This window comes from Hirsutella rhossiliensis, assembly GCF_020360975.1.
Source record: "Hirsutella rhossiliensis strain HR02 chromosome Unknown scaffold00003, whole genome shotgun sequence".
Classification (NCBI taxonomy): domain Eukaryota; kingdom Fungi; phylum Ascomycota; class Sordariomycetes; order Hypocreales; family Ophiocordycipitaceae; genus Hirsutella; species Hirsutella rhossiliensis.
In genome coordinates, this window is record NW_025408669.1 from 6,875,069 (window position 1) to 6,888,031 (window position 12,963).

At 47.3% G+C, this 12,963-nt stretch overlaps 2 protein-coding genes across 2 annotated transcripts; one reads left to right on the forward strand and one right to left on the reverse strand.

The window, feature by feature from the left end:
- Positions 1-3,468: 3,468 nt before the first annotated feature.
- HRG_03993 (CHAT domain-containing protein) lies at positions 3,469-6,603 on the forward strand (the record flags this gene model as incomplete). Its single annotated transcript, XM_044862464.1, has 3 exons — positions 3,469-3,493; positions 3,602-3,628; positions 3,698-6,603. The coding sequence occupies 3 exons, from the start codon at positions 3,469-3,471 to the stop codon at positions 6,601-6,603; spliced, it is 2,958 nt and encodes a 985-aa protein (XP_044723490.1).
- A 1,366-nt stretch (positions 6,604-7,969) lies between these two features.
- On the reverse strand, positions 7,970-9,965 carry HRG_03994 (caspase domain-containing protein; the record flags this gene model as incomplete). Its single annotated transcript, XM_044862465.1, has 3 exons — positions 7,970-7,996; positions 8,049-8,657; positions 9,681-9,965. The coding sequence occupies 3 exons, from the start codon at positions 9,963-9,965 to the stop codon at positions 7,970-7,972; spliced, it is 921 nt and encodes a 306-aa protein (XP_044723491.1).
- Between the last annotated feature and the right edge of the window lie 2,998 nt (positions 9,966-12,963).

Below are 12,963 nucleotides of genomic sequence, written 5' to 3' on the forward strand. Positions count from 1 at the left end.
ACCCCTCTTACTAAGTAAGGGTCTATAGCCTATCCTATGCCTTCTCTTATTCCTATATATTACTAAAGGTATAAACTAAGTAGTTAAAGAATACTTAGGGGTCTTTCGCCCCCTTAAGACCGCCCTACTCTTAAAAGCCTACTACTTACTATATCTAGGGCTCTAGTAGTATATAGAGGAGTAAGAACTAAGCTATCTCCTTATAGCTATTAAGGCCCTATTTCGCGTTAATATAGTATTTTACTATTAAGCGGTTAAGGAAGAAATAAAAGGTTTCTAGCTTACTATCTTAGGTAGGCTAAGGTAGTAGCTTCTATCTACTAAGGGCCGCCTTACGCTTTAACCTCCTAGTAATAAGGGGCGTATTTATTAGAGCTAGTATTAAGAGGGTATTAAGGATCTAGTATAGGGTTACTCGTTAGTCTAGGTCTTATAATATCTAGTAAAATAGCTTTATAAACTAAGCTTATTTATCCTATTACTACTAGGCCTCTTCTTATAAGTATTACTAGTATAGCTCTTCCGCTTATTACTATAGCTATTAGTACTAAGCTTCTTCCTATAATAGCTATTACTACTACTACTACCTTAGCTAGTACTACTAAGGTTTTAATATCGGGTCTAATATAATAATAGCTTATACTATTACGGGGTAAGTAAAGGGTTATACTATAAGTGCCTTCTATTATATTATAATAATAAGCTATATAGGATCTAACTATACGCTACGCCTACCGCTACTAAATACGTATTTATATATATAGCCTGCCCTACCTTATAACGCTATCGGCTAAGGTCTAGGCTAATACTTAGACCTATACTAAGGGTAAATACCCTTATAATAAAGCTTTTAATCTTTATAGATAAATCGTTTATAAATAATAAGGACCTATCCTTTATAACTTAGTTATATTATTATCCTTACTAACGAGACTAACTATAAAGAGAAAGAGTTTAGGATTAACGGTAATATTATTTATTAGAGTTTAACTAAATATAAAAGGATAACTTAAAGCGTTTTAGCCTTAGAAATCTATAAAATAGTTAATAGATTTAATATTAGTATATCGGTATTAATAACTTTAAAGATAATTACTAACCGTCTTAGACTTCCTTTTATCCCTTTAATTATCTATATAGACTTATACTCTCTTTATAAATATCTTATTAAACTAAGTATAATAAAGGAGAAGCGATTAATAATTAATATTATAGCCCTTCGTTAGTTATATAAGTAACGAGAGATTATAGAGATTCGTTAGATTAATAGTATAGATAATCTAGCTAATACTATAATAAAGGTATTACTAAACCGAGCCCTAGAACGCTTTATTAATACTAATAGTTTAATAATTCGAATAGAAGGATATATCTAACGCCCTTAATTACTTATAACGCTAATAATTAAATAGTTATTATAGTTAATTAGCCCGTCTTTCTTTTATCCGTTCCCTAGGATCCTTATTATAGGTAGTCTATATAACTAGACTTTAAATAGCTATAACGGCATAGTTATTATAACCTATATAACTAGGTCTTTCTTCTTATTTAAACCTAGATAGATTATTACTATACTTCTTATAGTAAAAGAAAAGTTACTAGTATAGGAATTATAGTAATCTATTATACTTATCTAGCTAGCTTACGTGCGCTATTATATATATAGATAAGGCTATATAGCTAGCATCGTAGCCTCCTCCCTCCCTTAAAGAGGGGAAGATAGATAAATATAATATACCGGTTAACCCTACCCTTTATATATAAAGAGACCTATTAATATATTAACTTATTAGCTTAAAATAATCTCTATACTTTAAAGCACTATTAGCTCGCTTTTACGCTATATTAAATCTATTAAACTAAGTATAACTAAGCTTATTATAATCGTAGTTAATAAAGCTATACGGCTAGTTCTTTTTAACTTTTATTTTCGCTATATCTTAAGCGAAGTTTTTAATTATAGATAGCGTAGGTAAGATACTACGTACCGAAAGCTTATAAATATAAGTAATAAGGTCTAGTTCGTACTATTTTAATAGTTAAAATTTATAAAGGGAGTCTGTATTACGTCTTAAGCGTTATTTACCTTAATAACGGCGGCGTAATATAGTCTTATTATAGCTAAATCGACGAGCTATTTTAGCGTAATTAATAGCTTTAGAGGACTTTAGGAAAGCAAGCGCTTATTTAATAGCCGCTATTGTTATTAAGATGTTCTAAATTAATGTTAAGACAGAATGTCGGTGTAAGTCCGGCGGGTCACGGGATCCGGCAGATTACCGGTAAATCCCTTATTCCTCGCTCGTTCATATATTACGTCGAGCTTCCTATTAATGCTGTTAAATGTTGACAGTCGACGTAGTGGCTCGGCTAGCTGCTTGTTCTAGCCCTTTTCAACGGACGGGGATGAAGTAAGGATAGAGAGATAAATGCCGGAATACTAGACCTCGTGGTATGCTCTTAGAGCGCCGACGTCGTTGACACCGCCGTCAAGATTGCCAATAGAGACTGGATCGCTAGTTTCGTAGGTTCGAGGTTCGTTGTCGAGAGATAGGTCGATTCCCATTAGCAACATGTATGTCGTATAGACGTTGCCGCACGGAAAGCCATGCTTGATGTGTGAGAGCACTGTGGAGGCACTCCAACGTGGTGCAGGCACGAGTAAACGTTGGACGACTAGCCTATTTGTCGTTTGACTGGCTACAACAGGCGCAGGACGCAAGCGGGCTTGAGGTGTCAAATAGAGACGATCCATGGACCTTTGCTAGGCTACGTCTGCAAGACGAGCAGAATGGCGAGGAGGCGCCCATCCTCGCTCATTTTGTTTCACCCCCCCCCCCTCTTGTGGCACATCAGAACAGTGGTGGTTAGGCAAGACGACTTCGGGTTGCCCGCGCTTGATGGGTGGCCGAGGGGGGCCAGTGTTGAGCCGCAATAGCCCCCAAATAGGATCGTCGTGGTCCTTCAAAAGGCGTCAATCCAAAACCTGTTGCGGGATTTTTGCATAATTATGCACTCGTCGTGTTGTGCCGCTGAGATGGACCAGTCGCGACACATGCACATGTCTAGCGCTGACGAAAAGGCTGAAACGTACGCAAAAGCCCGGCACATGTCTCAGCGAAATGGCCCCTTTCATGTGTCTAGACAGTCAGCCTTATGGATACATGGCTCGATGTCGAATCGGGGCCAAGGCGCACGACAAGGCTGCAAAGCCAGCCCATGCGTCGCAGCGGCACGTTGGCGACGTGGCAGGTGGTCATTTGCCCGATGATGATTCGTGGGGATCTTGAGGTCAGATGCAAAACGACAAGTCGCGGGCAGGCGTACGCGGCTCTTGATGTCACAATAAAGGGCAGTTGAGGTGCACCTCCGTACATGTAGTATCATCGCCGCTCAATCTCGGCCGCAACTCATTTCTGTGCTGTAATGCGTGGCCAACATTGTTGAGCAGATACGAAATACCTCGTTATGGAAGCCTCAGAAGACAAGCTTGGTGGGTGTTTTGTCTATTCCAAGACACGCCTAGAGACATTCCATCAGAATACTCCCCGTCGTCCATATATAACCTTTAAGACACGACCGGGGCAGCTGCGGCGCCTAGCTGTCCGGATATGGTCGCATGATCAAGGCAAGGCTGAACTCCCGGTTGCCATAATTGCCAGCCCATCAAGTAGATGCTAATCACCTCGCATCGCAGGATGGTCTAATAATGGCGTTGTCGACGAGAATAACCCCTACGCCGACTCCTGGAGCTGGTTCTGCTTTGGCCATGTGCACGAGGATGCCGAGCCCGGAGACGACAGATTCTCTGACGAGCATCTGCACGAGTTCCAGACAAACCTTCGGGCCACGCCCACGCTGCATTGCCACACGAACCAGTGGGAAATCGGAGCCATGGCTGAGGCGGAGCATGAAAACGACGACCTTGGCAGATTCCTGGCGTCTTTGACGCAGGCCCCGAGCTGTGAAATTGGCATATTTCCTTTGGCACGATATCAGGGCTGGAGAAACTCAGTGTGGAAGATGGAAGTTGAAACGGATGCCAACCACTATGGAAACTGGGAAACCAGCTCCCCAAGCGAAGTCATCTTGCATCAAAGCAGCAGTCACTTCAGGACGAGAAGATACATCAAAGAGGATGAAGCCTTCAGCATACGCAAAGAAGCCTTCAGCAACACCGAGACAAGTCACCTAGAACCGGTCAATATAACGGATCCACAACTTGACTCAGGAGAAGCAGCCATTGACTTGTTCAGACAGGCTGTCGCCGAGACTCCTCTCGCAGACCCGGGGCGAGCGGGATTGCTGAACGATCTTGCAAAGGTTCTGTGTCAACGCTTCCAGTACGTGGGTGTCATGGAGGACCTGGATGAGGCAATCGGCTTGATTCGGCAGGCTATCGCGGCGACGCCTGTCGACGACAAGTTGAAACGATGGAGCTATCTGGGCAATCTAGGAGCTAGTCTCGGGATCCGTTTCGCTCGCACCAGCGCCTCTAATGACCTGGATGAGGCTATCGTGACGATCCGGCAGGCGTTGGCGGAAGGGCCCCCCAGGAACTCCAGCCGCCCGACAAGGCTATGCAATTTGGGAGATTTGCTGCGCTGTCGCTACTCCCGCAAGAGCACCGTCGAGGACCTGGAAGAGGCTCTCCGAGTAGGCAGACAAGCCGTCGAGGAGGGGGGCTCTTACGACGATAACCGATGGATGTTCGTGCGCGAGCTCGGAAAACATCTGGCCGATTATTTTCAACTCAAGCACGAAATAAAGGACCTAGATGAAGCCATCAGCATCACCAGACAAGCCGTCGCCGAGATTCCTTCCGACTATGCTCTCCGAACGATCCTGATGGGCAATCTTGGCAGCTATCTTGACCAACGTTTCTCTGTCACCGAGGACATTGAGGACCGCAACCAGTCAACGGAATACTTCCGGGAGACCCTACGCTCCATGAAAGGATCAGCCCCTTGCCTCTACGCCGGTCGTCAGCTCCTTTCGAGGCCTGATGCCCTCCAGCCAGGAGCTAACGGCTTCGAAGATGCCCGCTTGGCGGTCAGCCTGATTCCCATCTCCGTCACCACCTGCCTCTCGGCCGACGATAAGAAGCACCTTCTCTCCCGGGCTTTTGGCATCGCGTCCAACGCTGCCGCCATTGCTCTACACTCTGGCCAAGCTCCCAGAGTAGCTCTCGAGTTGGCGGAGACTGGGCGTGGACTCCTAGCCGGCAATTTTTATAATCTGCGCACTGATCTCTCGGAGCTGAGGGAGCAACGCCCGGAGATGGCGGACAGCTTTGAGGCTCTACAACGGCTGCTTGATGCGGCGGCTTCACGCAACCCGATCAAGATCGTGGGAGCCCCGGCCACCTGGTCTGTCCCAGACCGACGCCATTTCGCCAGCAGGGTGATGTCGAAGCTTCTGATCAAAGTTCGCCGCGAGCCCGGGTTTGGTGCGTTTTTGAAACCCCCGACCGAATATGAAATGTGCCAGGAGGCCGCGCTAGGTCCTATCGTCGTCCTTAACGTGAGCCCTCACAGATGCGACGCGCTCATTATCCAGGCATCGGGCGTTAGCGCACTACACCTACCCGGCCTCACCCACAAAGCGATTCAGAGTCGGGTCGCTAATTTGCAGTCCACCGAGACTCTGAAATGGCTCTGGGACGTCGTTGTTGGGCCCGTGCTCCAAGCCTTAGGCTTTACTGATGTCCCGACGGCAGTGCCTTGGCCCCGTGTCTGGTGGATTCCAACCGGCGCGCTGGGCAGGTTTCCGCTCCATGCGGCCGGATACCATATGGATGGCAGCAAAAGGACGGCTCTCGACCGAGTTGTGTCGTCGTATAGCTCATCTATCAAGACAATCATCCGGACCCGCCGGCTGCAAAGCCGGGGCCTAGGCGCAAAGACGAACGGATCTGTCGTTGTCGTCTCGATGAATGAGACGCCGGGCCAGGGCCCTCTCAAGTACGCAGCCGACGAGATCAGCGCCGTGCGGGTTATGTGCTGTTCGGGCCCTCTACGCCTGCCGGTTCTCTCGCCGCCACCGCGCCGAGACGAGATGGTTTCAGCCTTGGCGAACTGCACCATCTTCCACTTTGCAGGCCATGGGAGCCCGCGGTCGGATCCACTGCAGAGCCTACTGTATCTACAGGATTGGGAACACAGCCCTCTGACGGTGGAAAAGCTCATGGAGACTGGCCTCAGCGCGGCCTCGCCCTTTCTCGCCTACCTCTCGGCCTGCGCGACCGGGAAGAACCTAGACAAGGAGTCGGCCGACGAGAGCGTGCATCTGACGAGCGCTTTCCAACTGGCCGGGTTCCGGCATGTCATTGGAACGCTTTGGGAAGTTAACGACCATCTATGTGTGGACATGGCCAGGACGATATACGAGTCACTAGGGAATAATAGCACGCTGGACGATGCCTCTGTCAGCACTGCTCTCCATGAGGCTACCCGCGCGCTTCGAGAGAAATGGCTGTGCGAGGAACGGCGGAGAGAAGAGCAGGCGGAGAAAAGAGATGCGTCACTGATAACTGTAGGCAAGAGAGTCGAGACAGTGTTCAGGACGCCGCTTTGGGTTCCCTATGTTCATTTTGGAGTTTAGCATCGTTGCTTCGCCAATTCGTATGCCACTTAGCGCATAGTCATCATGTCGGATCCACGTGTAGAGGGCTAGCAGCCCGAGGGCGAAGCTTGTGGTGATAGTTATATTGATAAGTGAAAACTCTAACCGATGATTGTGATAAAGGAGAGATATATATCTATTGTTGATCTGGTCTATTGCAAGATAAGCGCGGATGCTCAACTTTGTTACATACACATCGGCTACAACGGCCACATACACAGCATTTGCTAGTCTGCATGGTGTGATACACAAACATCTAAAAAGTGAATTGCATGTGGCCTATAATCTTGTCCAGCACATGGTCCGAGGTTCCAAAATATGGAGCGGCTGAACCTCATCTCGCTTTCAATGTCAGTGCGGATGCTCCTCTAGTTTCTTCAGTGTGAGAGCATGGAAGTCCATGCGATGGCGTGAAAGTCTGACTGCAGGGCATCCTGTTTTGCTTCTGCCGTTGCTCATGATGCCTAGAATCATCCAGCGGACGCCTTATTTGCTGGGTTGCGTTTTCAACAGCTGATGCCGCACCCCTAGGTGCGGGCTGCCAATAGCTAGACCAACACCGACGCATTCGTTAGCCTCGTATTGTGACAGTAAGGCAGAATTCGGGCTGAGGACGCGAAGCGCCGGGGCCAGGCGCAGCCGCACTACCACACGAGGCTGTGCTGGATTGCCTAGTAGCATGAAGATGAGCGATTAACAGATGCTGCCTAAAGCAGGTTGAGAGAATGGCTGGGCTGGAAGATAAATACGGAGCACACCCGACCAAATATCCGTTTAATATAACGCATTTTACGCGACGCCTACAAAACACCTCCATTAAAGAAGCGACAGGACAATGGATCAAGAGCCAAGGTGAGACCCCCTTATTAACGGCACAATTGTATTTCCATTCTGAAATACTGAAATACCCAGGTTCATTTTCTGCGAAGATGGGGCCCGTCCTCGAATCCGAAAGGGCCCCGTAAGGATATACATCCGAGCAACGTCCGCATTTTCTGATCGTTACCAGGCCCCAAAGTTCCGAATCAATGATCAAGTTTACCTCCTTGGTGCTGAAGAGACGCGTGAAGGGCCGTATAGAGTATCTTCTGTGAGCGATGGACAATACAGGCTCTGCGATGAGAAGGGAAGCCCAGTCAAGAACAATGGCTGGTATGAAGAGACACAGTTGCTGTCTTGTGATGGGTGAGACTGGGACGGCAGCAGATAAGGGCAATTAGTAGAATGCAAATGCTAGGTTGATAGATGATAAAAGCTTAGCTATTAACGTAAAGATTCTCCCCATGCTACCTATTTTCTTTTATAGCTGTGCAGATGATGAAGTTTCGGGTGGCCCATCCCTCTGTTACGGTGGAATCTTGGCCCCGGAAGCCTGTGGTTAGCCCCCAAAGAAACTCCTGCACTTGATAGACATCCCCACGAACGGCTCTATTAGGAATTGCTCCGGTGAGGGGGATTTCTGGCAAGACCATGCTTGGGAAATCTGTTGGCTTGCTGGTGATGAAGACCTTTACTATGTCTTCGCACCGTTTTATGCCCCGACTTTGAAGGAATTCTGGAACTTCCATCGCGAACCGTAGAGTTTCCTTGTTGCTGTTTTCTGCCTCGTCATTCTTTGGCTGCACAACCAGGAAATCCCCTCCGCCGGAACCTGATATAAGATTGATAATCTTCCAGGACGGCGTAAAGTTGAACAAGGCCAGATATAGAGGCGTTTCCCCGAGGTTCTCGATTGTAAAGCCCCATTCACCGCCATGCTTAACATCGAAAATTTCGGGAGCTCCGTCGCCGTTGATAGGAACAAGCAAGAATGATTTTTCAAAGGCCAAGTCTGGATGTCGATTCTCGATGCCTTCTAGGTACTTGAATGTTGCGAGATGCTGCAAGACGTTTGCGACACGGTCAGACGCTCCAGGCTCTTCAAGCGGTATGGCTGGCAGACTGATGATGCTCTGATATTCCGAATCCAGTATCTCGTATTCAGCATGTTCATTGACTGTGACATTGAACAGGCAAGATTCTGTCTTCTCGTCCTCGGCACAAAGGTTTAGGAAACGCAGCTGCTCCGAAGCTTCTCTCTGGACTTGATTTCTAGCGCTTGCCTTGATCCGTACGGATATTTTCCTAGGCGAGAGAGACGTCAACGGCTTTGCTATCCAACCCGTCTTGACGGCTTGTAGGGACAATGTCGATACGACTTCCACTAAGTCCGATTCAAGACAACGAACCCTATCCACTTTAACTTTTGTGAGCTCGTTTTGTGCCTTACTGTCAATTCTTCCTGGAGTGACAAATGGGCACACGAGATATTCGTCGCCCTTGTAAACGCCGTGCGCCTGTCCCGCACCTAAGTACAAGGGGCCATCATGATCCTTCCTAAAGACTGGAGCATAGGAGGATGTATGATACGTAGGGCCAAGCTTGTCGAAGAAGGAGAACTTTCCAAGTCCGTAACGCATTGGAGTTTGCCGCGGCCAATGTGCGTGGAATATGATACGCAGATGCTGATAGAGAGACTGGTGTGTGACCTCTACACCAGCCTTCCTCAAGGCGCTGAGAGCCCAGATGATGAAAGACGTGAGCGCCCCTCTTCGCTCTCCCTCGAAATGAATTTCATGCGCATTTTCATGTGGACCACAAGCAGCGAGGATTGTGTACCCGTCGGGATTGACAAGCCAGTTGTCCGGTGGTATCCGAGAATCTCGTAAAGCATTCTGGCCAGTAGAGGGGGGTAGGCAGGGCTCCTGTGACGACGCCGCATCGACAAGTGGATTGTATTTAATGGACCGAACACCAGCGTTCTGTATTTGGCCAGCGCGCATGACACTTCCCGAGAAACAACAGTCGATGACGAGGTTCACGAGAAGCTTTTTCCTTACCATCCGGTCTAGATAGCTGGCGAGGTCTTGCCCATTGAAATAGCTATAGCCGAAGTCCAGATGTTTTCTATCATCCTCAAAAAGAACAAATGCAAGGTTCCCGGCCTCATGAGCGTATTTAACGAAATCGTCCGGGGACTTCCTCCGTGTGCCGTGGCCGGAATAATGAACGTATACAGAGTCCCCCTCCTTGGCATTACGGAGAATTCTTTCAAGCTTCTTAATCACATTATCGCGCGTTGGCTGGAAAGCTGGGTCCTCGACTGGAACGCGAGCGTCAGGGTTCCCAGGCGTTGTTGCAGTCAGAATGGCGATATCCACGGGTGCAGGCCCGGCCTCTAGATACTGCTTGGCGACCTCCACATCTCGCACTGCGCCCTTAAGGCACGTGTCACCGACGTAGAAATTGACTCCAATCAAAATCGCCCAGTGGCTCGCGGCAACATCGGGTTCATCGGGCATGGTGACGGCTGGAAAAACTCAATTTGTAGTCGTGAATGAGGAGGGTAGGACGGTGAGAATAGGGATTAAACAGCCTACCTTCCCAGTGGAGGGGGGCGCCTGGTGCCTCTTATTATGGAGCTATCGGCAGCCTGCACCAAGGGGCGCGGCGTCAGAAGCTGAAAACGGCTGACAGAAACAGCCAACGAAACGGTTCTGGAAAACATTGGTCATTTGTATACTCCGCACAAAACGTAATAACCTAGCCTTCCATTTCTGCCTGACTTAGTGACGCGGGATAACGGCAAGGGGCGTTGGTGTAATTATTAGAGCCCGCTCCCCGGGGTGCGCCAACATCATACGGAACTAAGTTACTTCGTATCCCTCAATTGTCGCACCCAAAAGTGTAGGCCCACGTTGACAGTGGACTTAAGGATGCTTATGAATGTTGATGCGACAGAAATGCTGCAAGCTAGTATTGGTACCAAAGGTCCATACCATCCGCCCCCTGGATAGGCCCTGGATAGGGTCAGAGGCAATTTACACACATTCAAGACCGTATCTTAGCTAAAAGTACGTACGTTCTGTATACAAATCCGGTGGCGCCAAGACATGTGGGGCCACCACCTCCCGAGGCCGTTAGGACTTGCTTGAATTGGTGCTCTGCAGCAGACGCTGCATCGATCCACGAATCATCGTACGCCATGTGTCGTGGCTGCCTAACTAAGCCACAGGTTTGCTCACTGCCGCTGCTGCGCCGCGATAATTCTTTCCTGTAGGCTTGGGCGCAGCCTCTCAATATATGCGGCAGAGCTCAAAAGGGAGCATCTAGAGGACGTGTTGCAACGTTGAATTGAGCAAAACTAGGAATATAGAACGGAGCGCCCGGGCAGTTATTACGCCAGTATCTATGCACCTTCTGATCCCATATAAACGTAAAAATACACATTTCCCACCTGCCACAATTCCCTCCGGCCGGAATAAATTGTGGCACAAGGCGGCGCTCCGTCTCATTTCTGCCCGAGTTAAACCCCAAATCCTGCCTTGCATACAACATTCCATGGCCCTAGGGAAACCCCAAGGCTGCAATATGGAAGACTCACTAGAGGCCGATATCGAACTTGGCCACCGCAGCGATTCTCCCTTTACACCGCGCAGAGATACCAACAGCTTAGGGGCGAGGTGTGCCAGCCAACCTCGGGTTATTAATGGTTCCCCGCAAGGGGCTCGAGAGAGAGTGCAGAGTACGACGTGAACCGACCTTAAATGCGCTACATTAACGGCTAACATAGCTTAGTTGAAGACTACCCGCCTGGATACCCTAGATATTCGGCACTTATTGCGTCTGATAGCTCGTTCCATCTTTGTCGCCGGTTTTCTAATCTACGTGTGCGCCTACTCCTACTTAAACAAGATAGGCTCTTACTGCTTGAAAAGCAGCTAGAGACGATAGATCAAGAGGAAGCCACCCCGCTATCCCTTGGATGCAGCAGAAGAGACACCAATAAGGAGAGACGCGCTGTTTTGTTAGAAATTGATAAAAGATTGACTGACTACGGTGCGTTTCTCTCTAATCGTCCTCAGAACAATACTAAAAGAGGGGTAGATGCATTGGTCGAAAGAAATCGCCGGGTAATTGGCTTTGAAGCCGCATCGCGTCGAGACATAACGAACTTGCGAAACTGGGTAGATGGGAATGGCTGCATAGCTCGGGAAGAAACGGCATACCTAGCACAGACCGAAGATCTTCTTAGTGTAGCCGTCACAGATGATAGCGCCATGACGTGGATAGGGGCGTTGGTGGAGGATGGCCGCGTCTATTTCCGCGAGCATTTTAGCAAGGTAAGAAATCCACTCTAGGCATTGCTACTGGATGCTAATCATGACAAAGAATTCCCGGTTTAGCATCTCGAGAGACCCAAACGTGCACATATTTCCGCCGGCATCCACAACCCAGGCAGCCAGACTGTTAGTAACACCATTCATCGTTGGCTTGCTTTTAACCCCTGTCGTTATATGCAACTTTGTTAGCGGCTTAAATGCTCGACTAGCTATTATCATAATTGCCACCACTGGTTTCGTTGCAGTATTATCTGGCTTAACTAAAGCGAGAACTGTTGATTTAGTTGTAGCAGGTGCAACGTAAGTATATACCTTAATTTAAACTAATCTCATAGCTAACCTATATAATAAGATATACAACAGTTTTAATCGTTTTTATTTCTAAGTAGAGTGGGTCTGCGGGATTGTTAACTCTATTCCCCGCAGATATACGAATTATATAAAAAGGTAGAGGGGTTATAAGGCAAGCTAAAGGCTATAGCAGCGAGAGTAGGAAAAGGAGGGTTGCCTTTAAAGAATCTACCATAGTAATTTAATAAATTAGACTAGTCTTAGCGCCGTCTACCAGGGTGTTCCCTATAGGTCTTAGCGCTACTTATTTTCTATAGTATATATACTAAGCCGTTTGCAATTTCTATTAGACGTATACTATTTTTTATATTACTAGCCCTATTTTAAAGCTTTAAAGCTAAAGTTTATAATGCCGCCGCTTAAAGAGGCGCGGCCGCTACTAAAGTAGCTTAACTATAGGAATAAGAGGCTAGGCCTAAAGAAGAAGTTATTATTAGAGCGAGCTTTTAAGGCTAGCCTTACTATTTAGCGCGTAGAATAAAGCTATTCCTACTATAAAAGAAAGAAGGCTATAATCTTCCTTATATATTACTAAATCTTTAACTCTTTAAAAAAAGAAAGTAAGTAATATTATTAGCTTAATATATATACTATATAAAATAGGTAACGCTAAGACCTATAGGAAATACCTTAGTAGATAGCGCTAAGTATAGAATATATATAAACTAAGAGTATTAGAGATAAAAGGTAGCTTCTATAGGTATAAGTATATATCTAGATAGTTATTCCTATAAAATAGACCCGAAGACGCGCTAGATTAACTAAAGATTCTCCGAGCCGATAAGACTTTACTTAGATACGCTATAAAAGCGCCTAGAAATCTATA